The sequence below is a fragment of the Tympanuchus pallidicinctus genome, unplaced genomic scaffold, assembly GCF_026119805.1.
Source record: "Tympanuchus pallidicinctus isolate F22 unplaced genomic scaffold, pur_lepc_1.0 scaffold10, whole genome shotgun sequence".
NCBI lineage: Eukaryota > Metazoa > Chordata > Aves > Galliformes > Phasianidae > Tympanuchus > Tympanuchus pallidicinctus.
In genome coordinates this window covers 20,414,220-20,440,895 of record NW_026294619.1, presented here as the reverse complement: position 1 = coordinate 20,440,895, position 26,676 = coordinate 20,414,220, and the positions used below count along the sequence as shown (strand labels likewise).

Sequence of the window (26,676 nt, the reverse complement as noted above, 5' to 3'; positions counted from 1 at the left end):
AGCTGATCATTTCTGCTGGCTACAGGGAAGACGTTTTGCTTTGCCTTTATTACTACCCTTTAAGAGCCCAACACCAGGCAAAATTAGTCATGACCTTTCAAGCTAGGCATGTCCTGGTTGGCCATGGATTGTGGCTTTCAGAGGAAAGGTCACCATGTTGTGGAAGCCTAAAAAAGAATGAGAAGTCAAGTTCATTTGGAAAGTTGGGGATCCCTCCTTCCCCAGCAGGATAGCGTCCCTTTCCTAAAACTCCTCAGTGTCCAACTGATTAGTTTAAGAGGTTGACTTTTTCTTTTATTTTCTTTTGCCCAAGAATTGTGTATTTTTGATGAACCAAAATGATTTGCAAGGTAAGTTATTTGTGGGGGAAAAAAAATAGACACTTTTTTTTTTAAAGACTTGTTTCAATTGATACAAATTAAATTGCTTCATTTTTTGGTGATACTAAAATATTTGCTTCTGATTTAGATGTGCTTTAATGAAAAAAAAGAAAAAAAGATTTTACTGTCCTTAAAAACTTTGGTGTAAACCCATTTGGAAAAAAACATTTGTTTATTTTTCAAGCTGGATTTCCTATTTCTTTGTCATGTGATTTTTAATTCTAGAAAGTTCAAATTTATTACTCCTTGATGAACTTCTATAGCATCAAAGGCCTGATTAAAGCCCACCGAAGTCAACACTACAATCTATTGATATCAGTGGGCCACAAATCTCTCATTGTCCTCTTAGGATTATTTGAGAGCTTCAGCTTCTAAACCACTTTTTTTTCTTTTTTTTAATCTTAAAGGGAGAAATTGCTGCTGGAAAAGATGTGAACACGTTTATCATTACACTTAGCAAGCAATTCAGGTCCACTATATAACATGTTCCAGATTTAAATTGTCCATGTAATTCCTACTGTTACGCACAAAGTTCTTTTTTCTCCTTTGAGTTGCTATCTATTTTATTTTTAGTAATAATCTATTTTATATTGCAGAGCTTGTAGTACTTTTTCTATATGTTCACTTCTCTCGAGAAGACATATTTATTAATAAGGATCACTGTGATCATTGGTGTACATGAATACAGATTCAAGCAGACTTTTACATTTGGAGTGTTTTCTCATTTGAAATAATGTATTTGTAGGAAGTACTAAATGAGAAGGAGAAAGAAAGGAAAGGAAAGGAAAGGAAAGGAAAGGAAAGGAAAGGAAAGGAAAGGAAAGGAAAGGAAAGGAAAGGAAAGGAAAGGAAAGGAAAGGAAAGGAAAGGAAAGGAAAGGAAAGGAAAGGAAAGGAAAGGAAAGGAAAGGAAAGGAAAGGAAAGGAAAGGAAAGGAAAGGAAAGGAAAGGAAAGGAAAGGAAAGGAAAGGAAAGAAAGGAAAGGAAAGGAAAGGAAAGGAAAGGAAAGGAAAGGAAAGGAAAGGAAAGGAAAGGAAAGGAAAGGAAAGGAAAGGAAAGGAAAGGAAAGGAAAGGAAAGGAAAGGAAAGGAAAGGAAAGGAAAGGAAAGAAAGGAAGGAACGAAGGAAGGAAGGAAGAAAAAGTAAGGAGGATTTTTTTGTTTTTATTTCTAATTTCTTACAACTATGATGTCAAATTTGTCCATGTTGCTGCACTTCAAGAGAGATAACAGAGCCTGTGAATCTGCTCATTGTTCTTTCTGTTACTTTACCAAAATAATTTTTATCCATTAAAATTTCTTCCTGATATCTAGTCTATCTACCCTCTCCAAATCTACCCTCTTCCAGTTTAAAACCATTTCCCCTTGTTCTGTCTGAAATACTTCAGTTTAAACTTCTCTAGAGTACATTAACACTTTGTGAAAATAATGCAGAATGAAAAAAGTCCTTGAAAGTTTCAGAAAGATTAGCTGAGAAAAAAATTACTCGCACATTTTCATATCTTGGCATACCATATTTTTGAGAAAGAAGAAATGTCAAGAAGTATTTAAAGTGTGAATCAAAACATATCCTTTTCCATTGGCTGAAATATTTCCTATTTACATAATGAAGCAGCTGTTTGACCCTATCTCTATCAATGCATATCCCTTCATTTTATCATCTCTGACAGATAAATGATGTACAAAGAAGTGGCAATGGCATGTGGCTCAAAACAAGTTTTTTGTTTGTTTGTTTTCAATCTGCCCGCACCAATGTTTCATCTTGATCTTATGGGATGTGCACTGAAGCAGCTCCTGGTCCCTCTCACAACAAACTAGCATTTTGGTCAGAAAATGAGGTGAGTCCTTGAGTCTGCCCTGTATCAGTGAGGATCCCACTATTAGTCCCTAAAGCCCAGAAACTACATAGGAGGTAAATCGTGATGGAAAATGTGAAGTAAAATGCTGCCAGGGACTCAGCAGATCAAATGGTCAGCAAAGATATCTTCTTCAAAACAAGTGAAGTCATAGGGGCAATATACTTAGAGAGACCTGGAATTCTTTCGGCTTATTCTGGAAAAGCCTGAAGGTGAATGTTCAGCTCTAGCAGCTGTAAACTACTTGGATTTTAATAGATGATAAGATGCTTATTTGCATACTTGGAGGTGTAAGCAGTCCTTCAGTATGAATAGCTTGCCAATGGAAACATGAATTCTGCATTGTTAGACCAGTTTCAATTAGTGTATTTTACCTTTTATGAAGCATCTGGAAACAGCAAGTCCCAAAAGCCACCAGTATTAACAGTAGTAGTGGTATAGTGGGTATTACGACATAAATTAGATTTGGAATTATACCTACAAGACAAAAAGTTCTCATTAATGCCTCTCATGTTGAAATACTCTTGACAATGTTAGTAAAAGTCTGGAATAAACTATCAAAAATACATTATCTTACACAGAATATTTATGTATTCCTTCTATAGGAAAAGCTAGGAAAAGATGAGTCAATAAAATCAATAATAAAATAGTTTCCCCAGTGAAATCTAAAACATACCTTAAGGTTTTAAATTTTGACCTTTCCATTGTATGTCAGTACAAGATTTCCAAACTTGTGATTGAAAATTCAAGTATTTAAAAGAGTACATTTCTAGTCTATTATTTCTGCAATACATATAACCTTTTGAGTTAGTTACTCTTATATACTGGATTCCAGATGCACAGGACTACTAAAGAAACAACCCCTGCTCTTTCTCCCAATTCCCCTTGAAAGACATACATAAAATGTCCTCAGCTAACATGAAGACAAATAAAAGATAAAAGTGCTTCCCTGCAGATCCCTGAGCAAATTTTGCAAAAGCAAAACTACTCTGTTATCTGCCTAGAATAGAACATGGGGCTTACAGATTCCAGGATGTGTATGTTTCTTAGTAACTATATGCCAATGTTTTATAACAGTATACACCTAAGGTACATACTATGGAGACTTTCTTATCCATTGTGCTCTTTTGAAAATATTTGTATGTGCAAGAATAAATGTGAATGTTCAGGCTAGGTTTCTTTATTTGTATTAGTCTTTGTACAGTTTGTAGAAAATACTTGTATCATTTTCAAAATAGAGTTCATCAGTATGTCCATTCCCCTGGAGGTGCAAACAGTCAGTTAGGAAACTGGCTCAAATCCAACCAGTAAGTGCAGAAAGGGAGTGCCAACTTTCCATAATACCATGCTGTATCGTGTGAGAACCTGAGTTGCACCCTGGAGACGTGCAGTTCCTAAGGCCATGCTACAACCCTTCAAGAACAGCAGGACTCTGTTCAAGACATAATTTGCTAAGTGAACATCCAAGAGCATTACAGCAAGCTCCCACTCAGCATTTAGCATTCCTTAAAACATGAGGTTCTTGGGAGATGCATGACACAGGGCTTATTCAACAGATAAGTGAGAACTCTGTGCCCTATCTGTTAGGAAAGATTCCTTAGTGCCTTCTTTGTGATCCCTGGGTATAAGGTATAACAGATATGTACCTTGTGTTACTTGTAGGAGAAGAGAATAGGAGACAAAGAACCAACGTTATCATAGCTCTAGATGGAGATCCTCCACAGCTGGATGAAAGCTAGTGAAATCTTGTATCTTCATAGAGATCACTGGGGTCACAGCATCACTGCAGATTTTAATGGCTGCTGAACTGCAGGTTTGGATCAAAATTTGGGGATACGTGGAAATATTTTATTTCCAGAGCTACAAACAGGACAAAGTAGAACTCTTGAGCTGTTATTCAAAGAATTCTTCAGAGCATCTCCTGAGGCAATAGATTGTCCTTCTCACTGACAATAATGGAAATTATTAATAATTTAAATAAGTCTACTGTTAAATGTTCTTAGCATACCATTACATTCTTATTACCTGTTTCAGTAGCTATAACATGATACTGATCTTCTGGTTTGTTTGTGTCATATGGATTTCCTGCTGGCACCGTTGGAAAAATTCCTAAAAAGAATATCAGACCTGTTAGGAAATCAACATGCACAAAATAGAGCTGTTACACTGTTTAAAAATTTAACCACAATTACATTTTAATTTCTATTAGAAAAAATAACTTTTTCTGGATTAAACTGACAGAAGTAAATCTGTAAATAGGATTTTGTTGCAAAATTGGGATTTCATCTGGAACAGGAATTATGACCAGAAGTATATGAATGATAGCCATATTCACTATTAGTCTCCAAGATACATCTTTCATATGTTCCAGTACTAGCCTATACCTGATAAACTTAAGTAATTTTGCAGGTTCCTGTAAGTTATTCTTATCATTACACATTTATTATTGCAATTCAATTAAATGTTTCGAAATTTCTTACCGTAATCTGGCTCTGCTCTGTCTCCTAATTCTTTTTCTAAGACATTGTCTGTTAAATCAATATTTGAAATCAATCGTTGAAGAAAGAATGTGTGTAATAAAACAGATACTTTCATTATTTTGCATGCAGCATCACAGAAATAGATTTATCCTCCAAAACAATAGTTGCTTAATTTTTCAGCAGCATTACCAATGATTATTTGCAAACTAGAGTAAATTTTCTTCTACTTCATACATTTTCCTCTCCTGAGAAAAGGGTTACAGTTCATTCTAGTTCCAATTCTTGATGGCATTTGCTAAATTATTACAAAATTACTGAATCTTTTAATTCTTGTGCTGAATAAGACTCTTAACATATCCAAAGTTTCATTTACATAGATGATACTAAGGCAATATAAGAGAAAGTGTTCTTGATTAATACTTAAATCTATTCATTTTTTAAATATAATAATTAAAGAATTTCAGACTTAAAAAAACAGTAATGGGTAGTGAATTCTAATGTTATACATAGGGAAGTGAAATTACCAAAAGGCAAAGGATAGTATCACATTCCTTGTAATGTGTAAGAAACCAGAGGAGCAATTCATGGCTTTGAGCTGCACTGCAGAGGTTTGCAAGTTTACTTATAGTGACCATTATAGCTAAAATTTTATGAAGATTACGGAAATAATAATCTCATATCAAAAGGATGAGCGTAGGAGTGGAATCTGCATGATTGATGGAATAAAATAATTAATGTTATGTCAATATGTTTATATAATAGTGCTACTAGCCTGCAGTTCCAAGTGTTCTCATTATCACAAAATGCTGAGAGAAATCAAAGGGGCATAAACACCTACTAGAGCAAAAGGTCATATTTGGCCATAAGTAAAGAAAGATATCAAAACACCACTGAAAATTGAATTGATCACTCTAGATAGTAGACAAGAAGATGAGTTTTTAATGTGATAGCATAATCAAACATACAGGAGACGGACGGGAAAAAATGCAGTTGCTATTATCAACCTATAATGAAATTCAAGATCACCGAATGATCAATATCATTTAAAAGCAAACCAAACACTGCAACAGCATGGTTAAAAAATGAATGTATGGCTTGAACATGCTTGAATGTGAATGCCTAATGAAGGACTGCCCTGAACCTACTGCTAGTAAAATTAGGCACAACTTTGTCATGGCCACTTACAACCTTTCCATTTTGGCCTACGCTGTATATTCTAAACATATGATAATGTTGTGAAAAACAATACATTTACATAATAAAGTGAAATTCAATATTGGTGTGCCACTGTTATACTACTAGTAAACTGGCAGTGTTGCAGTAAATAGCTGAAGTTGAAGTTATTAGAGCTATTTGGAGAGGAAAGTAAGGTTTTTCATAAGTCTTACGTATGGGTTTTAGATAGCATATGTAGTTTACTTACACCATGGTATTACCTTTAGGTAATGAAGGAAATGTTATATACCCATTTATATGCATTTATACATCTATTCTTTTCCTCCATGTGATACAAAAATACATTTCTGGAGAATAGTCTGTTTTGCTAGCGAGAATTATTGCAGCAGCATGGAAGGTAAATAGCTACAATTTTGCAGTACTGTATTTAGCTACATAACAATGCCAATCTTAATAATTATGTATATATTGTTTGCCTTATTGATACAATGTTCCTTATTATACAAGAGTAACCTATTTCTATATGATGAAAGAATATAAATTCATTTTCTTTGTTACTTTTATCCTTTTGCTTTCTGCTAACCCCAAACACCCAGCATTGTTTTTTTAATGGAGAAAGCAATAGAAGTTAATAAATCTTTATCACACCGTAGCTAGAACGGTAAGTAGTTTGCTGTTGTGGAATGATGATTTCATTTACATTTCTGAGTTTTTAAAGTCATGAAATATACTCAAAACTGCACTATTTTAATCCAGCCTGCATTTTCTGACACAAAAAGTATTGTTATTTTAATAACAAAACGTGTTTTATTCTCTTATTTCAAATCAGCTGTGATCAGCTGTAAAAGTGGTAAGGCTTTATATGTCACAATTCCTTGAATGGCTCATGTGACTGAGATGATCACTGATCGCCGTAAGACAACAATAGTCATTACTAATTTTAGAAGCAGTAACAGATTTTGGAGAGTAGAGTTGTGAAATATGTGGATATATCTAGCCTTCCAAGTATTTAATATCTACTTACAATATTAATTGGCATTAAAAATGTCATTTTGGCAATAGCCAATGAGAGAACTGTCTATCCACGAAAGCTGGTGGAAGAAAATAGCCTGGATCAATGACTGTGATCATTACTAGATCATGAATACAGAAAAAGCAGGTAGGAAATTACACAGAATTTGGTGGGTTAAATAGCTGGTAAAAGTAAGATTTTATATTAATTCTGACTTGGAGCTTAGTTTTTGAAAAGCAAAAACACTATATATTATTTGAAGAAATGTGCATGATCCTACTGAAAAACATGGTTTGATTTTCTGTAGGTACCATCAAAAGCAAAACCTGTTACAGGTTCAACTTCGAAGTTTACTTCTCATGTCTTTTTACTGATTGCACAGTATTCTAGTTCATAGTTCAAATTTCCTCTGCTGAACCTATATCATGCCTGAAGTATATTGCATAAGACTTGGGTTTTTTCTGCCACCATCTGCAGATGAAGACTTTTTTTCCTACTGTTCTTTCTTTCATTAAAACAATACTGTTGGAAATAATTATCATATATAAGTTGATACAGAATTTCAGAGGTATGAAACTGCAAAAACGGCTTAAATTTTTGTGGTAGGATCAAGAGATGGTTTGACCATCCTATAGGAGAGCAAGTAGGGAAAGGAAAAAATGGCCGTTTAGAATAATTTTTTGAAGAGTAAACTAGTAAATAAATTAAATCAGTATAATCCTGAGAAGGAAAGATAGTGAATCTTGAAAAAACATTCTTCTTTAACACAGATAGTTTTACTTAAAACACCACTAGCCTTGATAAATTGCAACTCCAATTAATGTCAGCTCTGTCACTCACTCTCCAAAGGAATCGGTAACATTGGCAAGTCTAATAGTGCGGCCAGAAAACATTTGCAGCTTCCTTCACAAAACAAGAGGCAGTAGATTTTCTAAGGAAGCACCCCATCTGTGAGAGATGATTTTAGTTTCACCTACCTGGACCATACTTGCAGATAAAATTGTGCTTCATGTTGCATCTATCATCATTCCATTGATAAAGATACGGCCCTCCCAGACCAGGGTTTGCAGTTGGCTGATGATACATGACAACACAGGCTTCACTTCCACAGGAAGGCTCATCTGTATACCAATTTCTAGCAGTAAATAAATAAAAACTTTCAAATTTTGACAATAAAATTAATCAGAATATCAAGGAGAACAGTTAATATCAATAAAAAAAAGTGACTTCGTCTTCTTCAATGATTAACAGCATTTCCCACAACATCTCTATAAAAGGCATTTAAAACCTGGACTGCAAATTTCTGGATCTTAAAGTTCTGATCAAAACCATCTCTGTATAAATAACATTCTGTTAGAAATAACACTGCTCTTTTACTCGTTTTCATTCCTATTTGACTCTTAACAGATCCCCTTTGTCCTGAGGCCTGTGAGCTGCTGTTTTTCTGGCCTTATGCTTAATCATGAAATTAAAGCTTTTTCAAAAGACAGTGTAGAAACAGAACAGTTTGCATTAAGCAACCTGCATTAATTTATTTGCTGGCTAGCCGCCTGACTTGTGGTGGCCAGTCTTGCAGAATTTATTTGAAATGGAAGCAAAGAAAATTGTAGGCTGCCATCTCCTATGCCATCCCTTCACAGATTAAAATTCAAAACCCTGGCTGCCAGCTCTCCCTTGGCTGGAGAAGCTAAGGAGTTATGCTATTAACTTCATAGGGCAGCAAGTGGGTCCCTCCCAACCCAACCCCTTCTGTGATTTTACAATTCTGTGATATTTTTTTTTTTTACCAGACATTTCACTCTTCATTTGTTTCCATTATACCTGCTCAATAAGCAGCTTTAGAGACTTACCTGAAGGGTGACATACTTCCATCAGCCCAATGGTAGAGGTCAGGGCAAGCACTGGAGGTGGTCAGTCCATCACCACTTCTCCACAATCCAATCCAGAAATCACCATCAGAAATCCCAGAGCCTGACTTAGTGAGGTTCTGTAACATGTTTTCTATTAGTTGCTGCTCAGCTTCACTTTCCAAGCTCAGTAAAGCCCCGCCATCCATTTCACAAGCTTGGCGGGCCTCCTGAAAGCCCACGCGTCTAGATAAGTCCTGGAAATAAGCTATCTTGTAGCAGGAACGCTTGAAGCCACCATAGCACACCTTTTGACCTGAAAAAAAGAAGTAGATACGTGACAAATGTGAAAAAAGGAAAAAAATAAATAAAAAAATACAGCATATCATGAATAAAGGTGTAGGTGAGTAGGCACTTATTGTGAAAGGACTCACAGTAACACAGTGGCACTGCTGAAAACCTTAGCTTGAATTTAACATGGCTCATAATGTACAGTTCATTGGAATCTATGTTTTCTTCCCACGCTCATTAAACTTACTGAGACACTGAAGATTCCCACTTACTTCTAGAAATGCTTCTCTGCTTTTAATGATTGTACTGTTAAGTCCTACTGTTAAAGCTAGGATCTGGAGGGTATTTCATAATTAATGGGCCAACTCCACTTCTCATTGCTAAGGAAAGCTATTTGACCAGAAAAAAAAAAAAAAAAAAAAAAAAAAAAAGTTTGAACTTCTCAGTGTTAGAGGCAGGAAGAAGCTAACTCATTCTTTGTTCTGCCATGTGACCGTGAGAGGCTGCTTTCACAAGGACATAGTTACACACAATTACTCTCTGCTATGGCATCTCTAAATGCAACCTCTAAGTCCGTGCAGAAGGAGAATGCTCCTTAAAGGGTCAATGTCAAAGAAGTGAATGACTTCTTCATTTTAAAAAGAGTTAGTAAAAGCAAGAGGAAGCAATAAACATATAGACACAAGTCTGACAGGCAAATGTCATGGAGAAAACTAGGAGATAAACATTTGTCTGACACCAACTGGAAGGCAATCAAGAAAATGCATGCAAACATGGCTTTGCTTCTGATAAGGATGCAAACCTGGGGGCTCAGGGAGTTGGGGGTTTGCGGAACTGTATACACCAATGATGGACAGTGCAGGGTTAATAAATGGGGAGGAACAGGGAGGAAAAGATGGAAAAGGATAAAAAACAGTCATGTAAAATGGGGCCTGGTCAGCACACTCAGCTGACTGAGCCCTGCAGGTAGTCACTGCAGTCTATCCTGTCTTATTATTAAATTTTTTCTTAACTGTTTATCTGTGTATTATCACATTTCACCGCAAATATAGGGATGCTCTTAGCATCAGCTCCTAAAGCAGGCAGGGTTTCCACCCCAGCTAGGCCTCTCTCACTACCAGCAGCAGGACTGATGCCAGTCCTAAAAATCAGTTCTAGGGAGGCACCAGCTTGAGACAAGGGCAGGCTCCACATCAGTGGCTGGAGCTGGGCAGTAGAACCAAGCCCAGGTGCCAGCTACTAAGGGGCTGAGTGTCTGTAACTTAACTCAGTGTGCATGTATACGTAAATTGCTCCACAAGCAATGGCTCCTATTGTAGCTTGCATGGAAACAGATACAAAGAGCACAATGACACTATTTGATACAGCAAATTCTCAGCTATAAAACACTATTTGTCAACATAGCCACCATCTTGTTGCAGCAAGCTTCAAGCTCAGCCTGTGAGTAGCTGATTCATGAAGCAGGTAAGGAGTCTGGGATCTGAAGTAGGTAAGGAGTCTGGGATCTGGGTGGACAGTGGGCACCTGCCAGTACTCAAGGGACCCACAAACGTGCATGCATCAGCCTGAAGAGTGGATCCCACGGGTGGATGCTGTTGAAGGCAGCACCTTGTCTGCAGCTGTTTGTATGATCAGCCTTGTCTGCATGTCTCTGGGACATATGCTCAGTTTTGCTGCATACTGAATGAACATGCAAGTAGGAAAATGGCAGCCATGTCCTCCAAGTCCAGAGATCCCAAGCACCAGTCTGGACTCTACAAGTCCAGCAAGTCAGGCAGAAGTCCATGAACCAGCGGTGCTGGAGATGGCAGCCATGATCCTAATGTCCCTTAACACAGCAAGAGAAGTTCCAGACATTTGCAGACATCTCAGTGCTATCAAGATACTGAATAATCCCCACGATGCTTTCAAAAAGCACTGGATCTACTGCATTCACAGAGGGTTTCCCTTCTCTTCTTAGTTAGAAGTGTGGAAAAATATCAGAAGGCAATGACAAAATAATGTTTTTTTCCTTCTAGTTCTTTGGCAGAGAAAGACACCCTTCTCCTGAAAAGGAAAAACAATTATCTTCAACTAGAGGGATTCTCTAGAGCTTATTCAACATGTACAAAATGTGGAATGAGCAGACTCACTAAGCAGTAAGTTTATTTGGTGGACAGAGGAAGGGTTCAAAAAGTGAACATAAAGACATGATCACCTCATGACTTTTAGCTAAATCTGAAAGTAACTTCTATTTTTTATACACTACACTTAATTTTTTAATGTTTTCTGTGATTGTTGTGAACCTTCCTCAAAAAATCTGAAACCTTTTTCTTTATGACAGTCTATTATAGTTCACCTAGAGGAAACACTATCAGTAAAAAAAAACCTTTTACTTAGGCTTAGCAGACAGATTTCTGGAGTTGTCTTTTATCAGCTGTTATCTTGACAAAACAGTGTAGGAACAAGAAAAATCTAATGTAAGGACAAACTTGAGCAATGAATCAGGTTCAGTGACCAGGAGGAGTCTACCTCCTTGGACTTTCTCTGATAATGTCCTGACAACTCTACAGTTTGTCCTTGTTTCTTCACTGATATTTTCCTTCATTCAAATAAGTGAAGAGCCTTGATATCAGTGAATCTACACAGAGCCAAAGTCTAGCTGGGCAAGGCTGCTGAAGAATCAAGGGGAAGACACTTCATTAGAGATGCATTAGATGCATTCATTAGAGATGTAAAATAAGGGGTTTCTTTATAGCACTTCTTTGGAAAAAAAAAAAAAGAAAAAAGAAGAAAAAAAAAAAGGACACCTATTATCAAAATAACAAAGCAATGTCTGAATGAACAGAAGTATGAAATGCAAGACTGAAAGCTGCATATGAAATAACAGCTCAACTCTTTCATATATAATGTACTTCAAATTTTGCTGGTGTGATCACAAACCTTCTTACTTTCCTCAGGACCTTTGTCTCATTGACAAGATGGAGTGCACAGTAAAGGAGAATTCTGACTGCCATCACTGGGAATGAGTGACTATGGCTTACTGCCAGAGTACACATATGTACATAGGAGTGCAAACATCCAAAGGTTAGCACTGAATTAAGACAGAAATAATCATTTAAATGGAGATTGGACTCTCCCTGTAACTGAAGATTGAATTCAAAGCTTTAATTCATGAAGTAGAAGCAGATTTATGGAGATTCCTTGGTCCATTGTCTTCTTCGTTTTACTTCCCAGACAGCTTTCAGAAAAAAATCTTTTACAACTCCTCTCCTTCTATGCATATATTTCTCTTTGACAACAAGTAGTAAGTTATGAGCAAATTCAGATAACAAAATATCTCTATCATGGTTTCATTCAAGTAGACCACCAGTTTGACTAGTTTGGTCACTTCAGATGTCAATGCCTCTGCTGCAGCTCTTCCTTTCCTGGGAAAATAACCACCTTTCCCTCCATAGCATCATACTTCCAGCCACCCTGTTCCTCATGTTTCTCGTGTGCCTGAAATGCTCTTTCATGTTCCATTCTCATGCACATTCCCTTTCTTCTGTTACTGAATTGAAGGACCTTTCCAACAGGAGAAATTAGTCTTTGCTGGTCAACTGACCAAGCTTCTTCAGTGTGCTGATCTCCCAGTTAAATGTGTCATTCTCAGTCAGATGTTGCAAGGAGACTCTTACCAAATGGCATGTGATGTTTCTGAGCTGCTATAAAGCCTGTATCCATAAGCTGTAAGCTGCACTGTATGCTCATGCAACTTCAATACTGGACTAGTGTGAACATCTCCATTATTCCCACCAAGCTGAGTAAAACACATAAGGCTGCATGGAGTGAGGAAAAGGACAGGTATTTGTGATGCACAGTGGCAGCAGAATTGTGCAATTGGTGCTACTGTAGCACTTGGTATGTACCTGCTTTGTGCAGCCCAGTAAGTCTGTTAAGCACTCTGAGTAAGGTGCTTTCTTGGGAGGTCCAGAATACAAAAACAAAGGACCAATCTGTACCCTTTCTGTTTATCTGAAATGGTTAGTGAATTAAAACCTTGAAGGATCATCAAGTCAAACTCCTGGCTCCACACAGGACCACCTAAAAATCAACCCCATGTCTGAGAGTAGAGTTCAAACACTTTTGAACTCCAGGAGGCCCAGTGCTACTACCACTGCCCTACTCCAGTGCCTCTTAACATTTGTTACTCTCTATACAAAAGAAATGTTCCTTCCCTACAGGCTGATCATTTGTGCAAGAATACGTGTCAAAACAAAAATAGAGAAAACAGCAAGCAACCAAGAAATATCTGGGTTTAAGACTTATCCTTTAAGAATGAAGTGTAGAAGTGTAGTAAGCTTTCTGGAAGAAGCTCTGAATTTTCTTTTGTTCCAGTTAATTTAGTTCCTGTGTTTAGGCATTGACCCTCTCTGAATTTTTTCTTTCTTCTTTCAAAGGGGACTTTTATCTGCTGTTGCAGATCTAGTTCAATGTGTTAATGGAAATCTGCAGTCCTACGTTAATAGCTGGCAAATCAGCTGACATTTTAGTGTTCTTTTAAGAGCATGCTGAGATGTCAAGCATTAAAGCAATATTTTTTACAGCTTTGTCTCCCTACTAATTTATGAACTACAAAGCAAAAATAATTCACTAGTGAAAATGAGAGAATGGACCACACTGTAAAGCAGATAAGTATGGAAACATTAACTATAGCGTTTTTCAAATATCTTTATCAAACATCTTTATAGCTGTCAACACCCTACTGTTAGTTCTAAAACAACATTGGCTATTTCAACTTTATAAGTTTAATTCCAATTTTCCTATCGCAACTGAATTGAAACTAGTTTTACGAGTTGGAATTAATCAGGCTTGGATACTGCTCAACATGAATAAACACAGGTAAGTATGGTCTTTGCAACCTTTCCATAAAGTCTACCCTAGGCTGCTTTAGTTGAAAAAACCTTGAAGAAAAATAATGTTTCATCACAGCGCATCCAGAAAGAAAAAAAAAGATGCAAATGTATTTAGTCCTCCCTCAAGTATGAGACCAAAGATCTAACTAATGCAATAAAGAAAATTTAATAATTTATTCTCACTGCTATCCTTTACAAATGCTCAAATTGGTATTTCAACCAACCCTATCTGACTACCTATAGATACCTATAGATACCTATATCCTTCTTTTCATGGAATCAGTAGGCTCCTTAACTCCTAACTAACCTCCCCTCACCCAAGCAGCTGCCCTCAGACCTTGCTCAGAAGTAGGCATAGAGACAGGCACTTGAATTATTGCCATTAACACTCACATTACCTTTTCATCATCACCAGAGCACCAGAAAGTCTGTTGAAGTTAGAGTGCTGCATTGAACTGACAGAAAGAAAAACTGTTCTCCCACTATTGCACTGCAGAACTACAAGGTTAGAACTCCCAGATGTTCTCATCAGGGAACAAACCTGAAGAAGTTTATAATTTTCTCCTTGTCCTGCACACACCAGCCATAAAGCATAGCTCTACCCCTGGTCCCTCAGCCCTCTCTGCCTTAGCAATTCTATTTGCCTACTGCAGAGAAGTTGATTTAAAATCCCTTTCTTTCACTTCTTCTCGCCATTCCCGCAGCTGAAGAAAGCAAGGGCACAATATCTATGCTAAGAAACATTAAGCACCGTCATGTTACTTTTTCATCCTTAGGTGTCTCAGCGCCTCCCTAATAAAATACTTTGATAACAACATTGAAATAAATCTAGCTTTTAGTTCAAATATTGATACTTACTTAAAACATTTCTGCAGACAAAGTAAGAAAGGAGATCTCCTTTAAGAAAAGGAGTAGTGAACAAATACTAGGTACTTCAATCAGGAATATCTCTGCTATGTTTTAATAGTGGTTCCTCATTTGAAAGAAACAATAGGTTCCTTTAGGTTTATCATGATAGAATTTATAGCAATGTCACTGACAACAAAGCTTACTGATATTATCCATCTCAAAGAGCCACCTCTGTAACTGCCAACTACATCCCTATGGGCCATGAGAGGCATAAGGTTTATCCTGTGTCATGAACATGACTCAGCTTGAAGTTTTGGAAATCCCAATAAAAGACAAGCTCCCTGCTTGTAAATCCCATCTCCCTCTTGAACATTGTTGACTAAGCTACAACCCAAGGCTCAGTTCAGCTACAATTAGCACTCATCCAGATTTGTGGTAACAGTAGCTGAATGCATACAGCATAAAGAGAAAAAATGGACGTACAAAGCCTGCTCTAGAAAGTCCATTATGTTTTCATATGGTGACTTATAAGATAATGAATTTAGCTGAAAACAGAGGAACGTTCGGTGCAAACACATGTGGAACAGTCAACACTAACCAAAGTCCCAAAGACCAGAATGAGGCTAACAGAGGCCTCTGAAAGTATAGTAATAAAGACATGGAGACTTAAAGAGATAAAGAAAAATAATAGCGGGACAGAAGTCTCTGTAAATTAATTAAAATATTCTACTGCTTTAATAATACTTTCCTGCTTGCGTTATGAAAACAGATTTCAGTCCGGAACTTATGTGAGCACACTGATTTCGGAAGCTGTGTAGCCAGAATGCAAGATACAGGCTACTCCACAACAAGCCATAAAAATGCACTTTAGAATGTGGTCTAAAGATATTACAATTTCCTAATCACATTTTGATTCAAAGATGGGGCATCGTGTCAACTAACCCTTGTATCATTAGTCAGATTTCAATGAAGCTCAGGTGCTGGTCTTGTTTTGACATTTTATGTTACTGTTCTTTATGTTTTACTGCATCATGCTTGTGTTCATCCAGTCTACTGAATTTAATTTATATTTTTGAAGAGTCATCTTTTTTTTTTTTTTTAAAGAACTGTTACTGTGATGAGATTTCATAATTATGCTGTCTGTTTTTATTGTAAGAGAAAATTACTATCTTCTCTCACAAGGTTTGTAATGCTGAAGACACACTGTTCTCCAGTTTACTCAGTACTCAGCTCACATATGTTGCCCAACTCAAGCTCCAAAGCAGTTTAGGGAATTGAGTTTGCTACCAAATTTGCCCTACATACTGCTACGAAGATCAGCTCTCTCTGTAGTAACATTTTCTTTGCTTCGTCTTTTGTACCTTGATTGGTACTTCTTCTCCCAGTCTCTTAATATCAAAGTCTGCAGAGAGAAGAATAACTTCTTATTTATAACTTTTTCATGGATTAAGGTTTAAACCTAGCTGCCATAATACAGTTTCTCTAAAGTGATTTATATGAAAGAAAAAAAAAAACACCACTTACGAGTTTTCTGAGTTCTCTTTAAGTGCTTACATAAAATATGGGAGTCATGTGAGTCTATTAAGTAGCTGTGCTTTGGGTTTTTGTACAGGCAGATAGTCTGTGTGCCTATCATACTGTTGTAGCACATAGACAAAGTTTCTTGAGAGGAACAGTCTTTCTTAAGCAACGCTTGTCTATGAGCCAGAAATTTTACAATACTTTTCATAATAAGTGATAAATTCTCAGGTATTAGCATACAAAACCAATAAAGGCAGAGAATAGAATTTACCTCTTTTTATAAGTGCTTTCTGTTCTCTCTCAAACATAGATCGAGTAATCTATCTTCAGCTACTAACTATCCCATATCACATGAATCAGAAAAGTTGATGACAGAGGCACTCAGACACCTGCCAAACACCAATCTCTAAAATTAATGCAACTCCTGCACAGAAAGAAAATGGGGAAGATGGAAGTTGAAGGTTAAAAGTACTGTATCATACTATTTGTTCATGCTGAGATTTAATGCACCTGAACAGTATACAAAGCAACATAAGGCATATTTGTCCTAGTCCAGTCCAGGGATTCTTTATTTTTTTTATTTTGCCATGAGAAGTGAAGTTTTCAACTATATGCCAGCCTTGACTGTTTATACTGTTGAGTTGCCAAGTGCTTTGGGAGACAGGGATTTTTCTGGGTTATTTCTGAATAACGAATGCTCTCAGATCCATAACACCTACACTTTTACAAAACCGAGCAACCAAAAAGAGTACAGATCTATTTGTAAGGTGACACTGTCCAGAGCTCATTTGGCTATTACTTGTAACAGCCATTCTCCCTTATGCCTGGACTTTGCTATCTGGATGAAAAATAAACAAGCAAAAAAGAAAGAAATTAAATGATTTTCAATAGCCTCCCTGCACGTTGCAGAAAGATAGTTGGTAAGTTAAATAGGAAGTTAAAGTGTCTATATATAAACACTGATGACAGGTATTCATCTGAATGGATTATTATGGGGAGATTTATTAAAGTCAAGTAGTCAGAAGTTCTATCCTCAGAATTTGCACATTTCTTGTCATGGAAAGATGGAAGCAAAGATTTCTTGTCCCGCAAAAGATGGTTTCACTGTGTTGGTTAAAGTGCTGGAAGAATCTGTACTCCCCAGAGCAGACAAGTCAGCTTGGATTTTCAAAACTGGGGATGTGGTGCATCAGTCACTAGCTTGTTCCTGATGTACTCAGGACTGGAACATTTGTCCTCATGAAAGGCTGCCATCTTTCCAAAGCAGTAACAGGCTTATTCACTTCTTTCAGATAAAATAACAGTTATTTCTCATAGTTAGCTTCTTAGCACTGCACACATGGCATGCTGCTAATAGAGCCATAAAGAAGTAGTTTGATATCTAAATCTCATTAGAAGCTAATCAACATTTTGCCATCCATAATTATCCATGTGGAACATGCAGTTGACAGAATCAATACAACATAAGTGTGTTCTACTGGGAAATAAATATCCATTTTTATAGAACAATCAAGTAGTATTAATTGCTGGTTTGCATGATATGTCAGTTTTGAAAAAAAATGTTTGTTAATTATTTCCTGAAAACTTTTTTTTCACCCCAGTCAAATCACTGAAGCTCTGAAATCTTCCCTCTCTTCTTGGCATCAGTTCACTTTCACATCATAAATTAAAACCTATGTATTTAGCTTTTCCTGTAATAACTTTTTTCTTTCTTCTGATCATGTGAACGAGTATATATCACAGAACTGATCATAGCAGACAGCCACTTGCTTGTATAAGGAGCCAGTGCACAACAGCACTCAGGGATTCATCATGTGTGCAAAGTGTCAATATAGTTGCCACGTGAACCCTCTAAAAGTTTCAACTTGACTTCTCTTTTTCTATATTGAGAAGAAAGAGACTGGTATCAGATCAAATTTTCCCCCTTTCTTTCTTTGATAGGTCTAGCAATATCATCACAGCAAGCAACCAGCTTCTTGGCCCCACTATGCATGAGGACAATGCCAACTGAGCATCAGCATCCACACACAAATTCAATGACAGGCTTGCATTTCAACATGACACAACATGAACCGTCTCAACAAAGAAGCTTGTTAAAAAGTCTGCAATGCTAGCCAAAATATAATGCATGAGAAGTATTAATCAACCATACTAACTTCCACAGATTCACACAGGGAGACCAGTGATGACACATATGTCGGTGACCGAGTCTGTTCAGACTAAGAGGAAATACAAGGTGTTAGAAAGACCCACATATCTACAAGTCTTCTCCAGGATCTAAATTACTTAGCCAAGACTTAAAACACTGCTGAAACTGTTAGCAATGCTTTGGCTTGATATTTTTATTTTTCTGAGATCTTTCATAAATGCACAAAACATGTATTTTTACATAGAATCATCTAGGTTGGAGAAGAACTTCATGATTCCATCAAGTCCAATCATTAACCTGACCTACCAAGTCCTGTCACTAATTCATGTCCCTTAGTGCCATGTCCGTAAAAACAGCTCCAGGGATGGGGATTTCCTTGGGTAATGTGTGCCAATGCTCAGTCACCTTCTCCATGAAGCAATTCTTCCCAGTGTTCAATCAGAACCTCCTCTGGCACAATTTGAGACATTTCCTGGCATTCAACCAGTTGTCAAAAGAGATCATTTGAGAAAAAGGGCTTAACACCCTCCTCACTGCAATCTACTTTCAGGTAGTTGCAGAGAGCAATAAAGTGTGTATGCCACAGCCTAAAGACACCAAGAAAACTCCATTTATTTCAGACATTTCAGCAGTTTAACAAAAAGGCTGAAGTACTGACAGAATCAGTCTTGCAAGAAAACTGGCAAATTAAGTCTCTCCATCTATAGTTTTCAGTGTGGCTAAAAAAACAGAAAAGATTTCCTAGATCACATTAGGACAAGCATAACATGGAAGCTAGTAAGTTGTTTTTAGCATTTTTTGAAATAGACTTGATAGAAACTGTAGGGTCTGAGTAGCTCAAGCTTCATGTCTGCCAGCCTAGGAGAGCAGAGTATACTGATTCCCTTACCTCAAATCAGCAGACATTTCCATAAATACATCAGTAGATTCCTTCAACCAGATTTATCACAAGCATGAATTTAAGCACTTCTGAGAGTTTCTGCTCATTGCTCATGTCTTATTTTAGTCTCTAGAAAGGAATTGCTCATAAATCTTTAATCATTAAAATCATTGAAATTACTCATCAGTCAGCATCCACAGCAAGCATCTCTACACTCTTATTCTTTTTCAGCTAAATTTCTTTTTCTTTTTCCTGTCAGTGTATTTTCATATATTTGTTACAAAGAGACCTGTATTTATGTACATAAAATTTAAACATGAATGTGAAATTATATTCATTTCCTTGTTTCATAGAATTAAAGTTTCCTTGGTGGATCACCTTACAATCATCTCTGTATGTGTGCAATAGTGTGCTGACTTTTCTACATTAGTCTCACAATGAAAAGAGTTAGCAATGGACAAATTCTTGCTCATTCATCTTCTGATCACAAGCATGGGAAAAACCTTTCTATGTGGGAACTTAGAACTTAGTGATTACAGTTCACTTTGGGCAAAGATAGGAGCTTCCTAAGGAGGGAAAAAAACAAATGTTTTTTTAGAGGGAAATATCACTTATTATAAAGCCAAATGGAGGTAAAGTATAACTGGCTATTTCACATCACATGTATGAAACACCACAAGGAAATAAGTTGTTGATACATCCAGTGCAATTTGTCTTTACCAATTCAGAACATAGCTGTCAGTATCTGAGCTGTCTTACTAACCTCACTGTGTAGACGACTGAAAATAACAAGTGTTTCTAGGGTGTGTTGGCAGTATTTTCAAGACTGTTAAAATGATATAATCACACTCTAAATATATATTTTTTCCTTCACTGTTTATGAAGCAATCCTAGAATTATTAACTGTATATTGCAGCTACATTTATATGCTGATTAGAGTAATGCTAACTTTTTAGTTAGGATTCATTATTTCTTTAGACTGCTTGGAGTTGAAAGTCCTATCTTTTGTCAGTGATGGGGACTTCTTCATCAAGAGGCTCCAATCATTTTGGAATAGTGAGTCCCTAGTATAGGCATGGGAATACCATGACTATCAAGTCATTGTTATTTCTTATTTCATGTATAATAGAGTACATTCTTTTCAGATTCATGAGTGATTGGAGAAGAGAAAGTCATTATGAGAATTAGTCTTAAAAATCAGATAGTGTTGTAAATTTACAGAATACCTTATGAACCAAAGCATGTTTTCCTGCAAACAGCTTATAAACCCAAAGTTTCACCTTCACACAATCAGATCTGAACTACAGAGAAGTAAACTCAAGATATAGAAAACAACTTCAAGAAGGTAAGAGATTATTTTGCACCAAGCTGCTGCACTGGTACAAAACATTGGCCTTGTCTCACCAGGAGCAAGAAAAGCTGTGAAAGACAGGCAAAACATCCATCCTGCCCCACAGTCTATGTACCACAGCTCCCTCTGTGGTATGTTCTCTTAAGCCTGCTCACCCGAGACAAAATGTTAGAATTTTAGACTCTGACATAGAAGTCCAATTCCTGGAACTGATCTAAGTACTCTTGTATATCTGCTCTGCCATGGAAAAACTCCTCCACCATCATGCATCTCAAGTTATCTAAACTATGCTCTTAGCACATTCATAGCAGTTTACTTCAGGCTGCCCATGGCCCCATCCAATCTGGTTTGAGAACCTCCAGATATGGGGCATCAACAACTTCTCTTGGCAAGCTGTTCCAGCACCTCATCACTCTCTTAGTAAAGATTTATTGCTCATATCTAATGTAAATCCAACCTCTTTTAGCTTAAAACTATTACTCCTTGCCCTATCACAACACTGCAAGATAAAGACTCCCTCCCTATCTTTCCTCCAGGCCAGTGAGGTGTTCCTGGAACCTCCTCTTCTATAGGCTGAACAAGCCCAACTCCCTCAGCTTTTCTTCATTTCAGAGGTGCTCCAGCCATCTGACTGCCTTTGTGGCTCTCCTCTGAACTCTCTCCAACAGCTCTGCATCTTTCTTGAGCTGGAAGCCCAAGGCCTAGATGCGGTAATTCCGTATTATGTAACTTCCTTCTTAGGAGCAAAAAGTGTTTAACAGAAGCATGCATCTATAACCAGGATTCATCATTTCATTTCCATTTAAGATCCTAGATCACTGACTAATCACCAAGGAGACACTGGTCAAAATAGATGTGTAAAGAAAGAATTAATAAAGGAGTTTATGGGCATTAAGTACCCAACTTCCCTTGCAGTTCTCAAAGACTCAGCAACAGCAATTATCCAAAATAGTATGTTTAAACCATCCCAACAAAAAGATCCTGTACCACACAGATATGCATTTCCATTAAAACCTTTTCTATTACGGAACCAAATGCTGAGCATTCACAATTCTGTGTTCATTACAGAGCAATCACACATGTACCTTTTCCAGGTAAGAAGAGCAGTGTTCTTTTTAATAATACTTCTTCAAGCTCTGAGCTACCAGTGTATCTTAAAAATAACAGTCCATGTTACTAAGAACATCAAAAAGTTTCATCAACCAAAAATACTTAAAGCCACAAAGACAAAACTCAGGTGTAACAAGTAGGCCAAGCCAAGTGACCTGAATTGAATTTTGCCTTTTGAAAAAGGATTTGTTATCAGTTCATGGATATTCAATGCAATACCCAGGAAAATACTTCATAATACTTATGACTTTCTCAAATGTGATTATGAGCTGTGCGAATTAAAACATCTACATCCTAGATGTGAAACAAACAAGCCTATAGTTTAGTGGCCACCCTTGTTGTTTTGTGATCCAAAAAATGTTTTACTTTATTTGGGATTTCATATAGCCAGTTACTTTTATACCAAAATATTGTATCACTTAATCTGGTACTGACACATTGCCACAGTGAAGAGAAAAATGTTAAAAGCCATAGAAATACAAACATACAGCAAACAGCAGCCATTAAGGTATAATGTCTATGATTAATATATAGGCTGTTAAATGACTAGTAATAAGATTAGTTTGCATCTTTCCTGCCCAATAGATACTTAAAGTAATTGCATTTTGCAAACTGCATTATCATCACTTCACATTCCTCATGAGGTCATGGGGTAGCAAGGCAGACTCAGCAGTTTCTCCAGAGCTGCTTTAATTCTTTTCTCTGACCATCAATTCTTTGGCAATACTAAATACTCTGACACAGAGGCTGTGAGCACGCCTCGCAAAGCATCTCTCTAGCTGCATTAACACTGCAAACCACTTGTACTACTTCTCTTTAACAACTTTCAAATTAGAGATGGCAGAATAACACCTAAATATGAATGTCTTGATGCAAATAATCAACTTTGCAATTGCCTAGGGGAAAAAAAAAAAAAAAAAAAAAAAAAAAAATGCACATTCTTTGAAAAAGAAACAGGAAACTTTTAGCTAAGGAAGTGGCATTTTCAAAAGGTAGACTCTTCCTTCTGTGCCCTCTTGATGCTGAGAGCAAAATGGCTGCAATTTTTTTGCAATTGTTGCTCAGGCTGCTGCAAACTTACCACAATTAATGGGAATCTTTCCAGAAGCTTCAAGCTTCAACCAGCACTCAGGTTAAGGTAATGAACTTGTTTTTTTTTTTTTTTTTTTTTTTTTTTTTTTTTTTTTTTTAATGTGAGTGATGGGGATTATTTTTTTAAACATATTTGGAAAACTGAGATATTTCCATTTCCTACATATTATGAAGATTGAAGCATAAGTTAACATTTTTCTCAGAAACAGGTCTGTTTAGAATGAAGGTTTGTAATTTTAAATGTAAGCCTGCTTAAGTCCAAAAGACAACCAAGACTGGAGAGAGGTAGGCAGCACACACTGTCCAGTAGTTCAGCAGTAGTACTTCTTTCTTGAAAAGTGCATATTAATCATTGTACACCCGTGTGCATGTGGCAGGAGAGGGTGGGGTTCATGTGAGAAACAATGAGTCCTCCCCACATATTGCAGGACACACTGATAGAGGCACACTGAGTATCTTCAACTGTTTCTGTATAGTATGGGTCCTCTTTACCTAATGAATACAAATGTAGCTAATATATCTAATAGGATACAAATGGTTCCTTCTGTAAGTGGCTTTAAATCCTCTTCTGTATTAAATTAACCAAGCATTAGCTAGAATAATAGAGTGGCATGAGACTGATTGCACGCTTTGAATACTGCAGTCTGTATTCTGTCCAAAACCTAAAGTCTTATACACAACTAGAACAGGTGGTACTTGTGTTATATGCACTCTTTTATAAGATGGCTTCTATTCAGTTTGCTGCGTATGTCATTTAAGTGCAGAAGATCCAGGTAGAAGACAAAGGGATGAGCTTTCCTCAGCCACAAGTGGACTCTTACACCAAGAATGCTAATGCAAAATGCAATCTTATGAATGTGCAATCTTCACTGTTCCTTACTATAACAAAATGCACTACAGCATTAACATAAATTGTTAAACTAAGAGCTCTACTGTATTGTAAATGACTACAAATTTTATAACAGAGGTGGATTAAATACTTCTGGGTAAATGCTAGGCAGGCAAGCTTTTCCTAAATGTTTGCAGCACTTCTACTTAGCTATTTTTTTCCTGAAAGATAGTTTCACATACACACATACAGTACATCTGTTGTGCACATGAGCTTGCTTCAAACAAGACATCACTGGAATGGTCGGTGACTGTACTCCATGAGCAGCTACAAAGAAAACTGTCTGGAATCAGAAACCTAATGTTGAATACCAAAAGCCCTGCAAAAAACTTTCCTTGACAAGTTGCCATTGCAGTCTTTGTGACAGCTCATAGAAATAACTTGCACTGTTCTGCAGTAGGTTTATGAAGACACGTTTTTACCTGCACATACAGAGACTTACACACTACTCATTAACAAGTGTAATCAGGTGTCTAAATCTTTGCTTCAAGATAGACATAAGGATTTGGTTGTGCACCCAGCATGCCTCCAGGAGCCTGTTAGCTTTAGCTTGGAGGATCTGACACAAATCCAATTAAAAACATTTTCTTCATTACACTTTGCAGCTTCTCTGCAAATGAACCTGTGTGCTGGGAATGTACAATGCGATCCCACAGCTTTTAACTAAACCTAATCTCATGCTTTGGATACATGTTTCTGAAGTACTGTTTTCTCTCTTAAGAGAGCTCTGGGTGCACCCACACATCACAAAACTACTTGTGCCGTGTTCTTAATAGTTTGCTTCTTCCTCCCACCTGTATTACAAAGAGAAGAAACATTCCCGCATGGCCACAAACATTTCAAGGCACAAGGCTCAGAGACACTGCAACGTGTCCGTTCTCTCTTGTCCCGCCGACAGAACGGACCAGAGTTACGCAGGCACTCAATCAGCTCAAAAACTCTGTCTGCACAAGAAAACACCGCGGTGGCAGGAACTGCCTTACGGCTACCGCAGAAGTTTGGCAGCGGAACTTTCCGTCTCCCAGGACCCGCAATCAGAGCTGTGCCCAGCCTCCACCGGACGGAGAGTGCTCGCCAACTCCGACGCTGCGGTGAGAGCGCCCGCAGATGCACTTAGACGTGCGCCAAGTCGCTCCGGAGCGTCAGCACAGCAGCGCTGGCCCGCAGGATTACTTCTTGAGTGCTTTGCCCCCATCTCTCCCCTCCGTCGATTCCCACTCCCGCCTGCTCCCCGTTCCCGCTACTTACCGCTGAGGACGCGCCCTCCGAGCGCTCCGCTCCCGCACAGCGCGGCGGCCGCCAGCACCGCGGCCAGTCCCAGCCCCAGCCCCAGCCCCAGCCCCATGGCGAAGGCTCCGCGTACAGCAGCCCCGCTCAGGGCAGGACAAGCCCCACACACATGCCGGGGAAAAGCAGCCCGCTCGCTCCTCGCTTCGCAATGCTGCCCGCCGCCGCCTCCCCGTCGCTATATACCTTTAGAGGCGGGGGCCGGGCCGGGCAGAAGGCCAGCACCGCCCCCCGCCTCCCCCTGCCGCCCCCCGGCCCCGAGATCCGCACTGTGCCAGCGACTCCAGTAGTGCTTGGATGCCTCGACGTAGGGGCGCTCAGGGCGGGTGACCGTGCTGAGAGCGAGAGCCTGACCGAGCGCTTTCTGCAGCATTTTGGGGCTTTGTAGGTCTTCTGATCTATGTTTCCCCTGACAAGGGTAGAAATAGGTTGTTTCCCACTTAAATGTGTACATCTACATATATAAGTACAGGTGTATAAGCTGCAAAGTTCCCTTTTCTCACTGCTCTAGAAGATATGGACACCAAATTCACATTACCATCATTTTTAAAACATGCCACGGTAACTCTTCTGGACCTGTTCATAGGACTGCTTCAAAGACCTTCCAGTACCTCATGTTGTCAAGGGCTTCTTCTGTAAATATCTATCTGTAGATTTCTAAAGACAGACACTCTTTCCAAGCACCAATCTTTTACTTGAATTCCAGAGAATGGCTTAGACAGATTACCATTGAGTTTAATGGACATCTTGCATGCAAATTATTTGATGGTTTGCCAGTCAACTTCATCTTTCTCAAAACTCAGCTAGAGACCATATATATACGTGTCATATTTGTAAGTTATTTTCCTTCTGGATGTTTATAGCCAGGTTGTGAAGTCAATACATCTCAGATTACTATGGATTTTAAAATACTTGATGGATTTCCTAGTTGTTTTAAAACTACCTGAGATCAGTTTCCTACTGAAAAACCCACATAAACTGTAATGGAAAATTATTTCCAGTTCTGTTGTATTTTGCCACAACCTTTTTCTATTTCTTAATAACAGTTATTTATTTGTTTGAGTGATGAGACTTGGTCTTCCAAGTGGATTTTAGGGTTCCAAGCCAATAACTATTATTCTCTAAATCTATAAGTACATTGAGAAATAGTCTCAAAATGGTCATACTGTACAAAATGTTTTGGAATAAAGTTACTTAAGAGCAGATGAGAAATAGTGGAGCCAGCAGAAGCAGGGAGGTGATTAGAACCCTGTCCTCATCTCTGGTGAGGCCATACCTCCAGTAATTTTCAGTTGTGGGCTCTTCATCATGAGAAAGACAACAAGGCCCTGGAGCGTGTCCAAAGAAGGGCAACAAAACTGTGAGAGGTATGGAGTACAAATCTTATGAGGAGTGGCTGAGGGAGCTGGGATTGTTTAGTCCGGAGAGCAGGGGACTCAGGGGGGACCTTGTAGCACTCTACAATAACTTGAAAGAAGGTTGTGGTGAGGTGGGAGTGGGCTTCTTCTCCCAGCAATGGCCACGGGACAACAGGTAATGGCCTCAATTTGCACCAGAGGAGGTTCAGGTTAACAAATTTCTTGTTAACGTTTCTTCTCAGGAAGAGTGGTGAGGCACTCAGGGAAGGGAAG

The 26,676-nt window shown here is 38.0% G+C and overlaps 1 protein-coding gene across 2 annotated transcripts in view; it reads right to left on the bottom strand.

The window, feature by feature from the left end:
- CHODL (chondrolectin) overlaps positions 1 to 25,183 on the bottom strand; it is a 31,812-nt gene extending 6,629 nt beyond the window's left edge. Inside the window, exons 1-6 of one of the 2 annotated variants that reach the window (XM_052667088.1) lie at positions 25,007 to 25,183; positions 8,753 to 9,065; positions 7,880 to 8,037; positions 4,715 to 4,762; positions 4,260 to 4,343; positions 2,609 to 2,711 (exon numbers count right to left, since the gene is read on the bottom strand). In XM_052667088.1, the coding sequence (XP_052523048.1) occupies positions 2,609 to 2,711; positions 4,260 to 4,343; positions 4,715 to 4,762; positions 7,880 to 8,037; positions 8,753 to 9,065; positions 25,007 to 25,103 (803 nt within the window). In that variant the 5' untranslated portion in view covers positions 25,104 to 25,183. The remainder of the gene's footprint in view (positions 1 to 2,608; positions 2,712 to 4,259; positions 4,344 to 4,714; positions 4,763 to 7,879; positions 8,038 to 8,752; positions 9,066 to 25,006) is intronic. The other variant, XM_052667098.1, reaches the window with a different exon arrangement.
- Between the last annotated feature and the right edge of the window lie 1,493 nt (positions 25,184 to 26,676).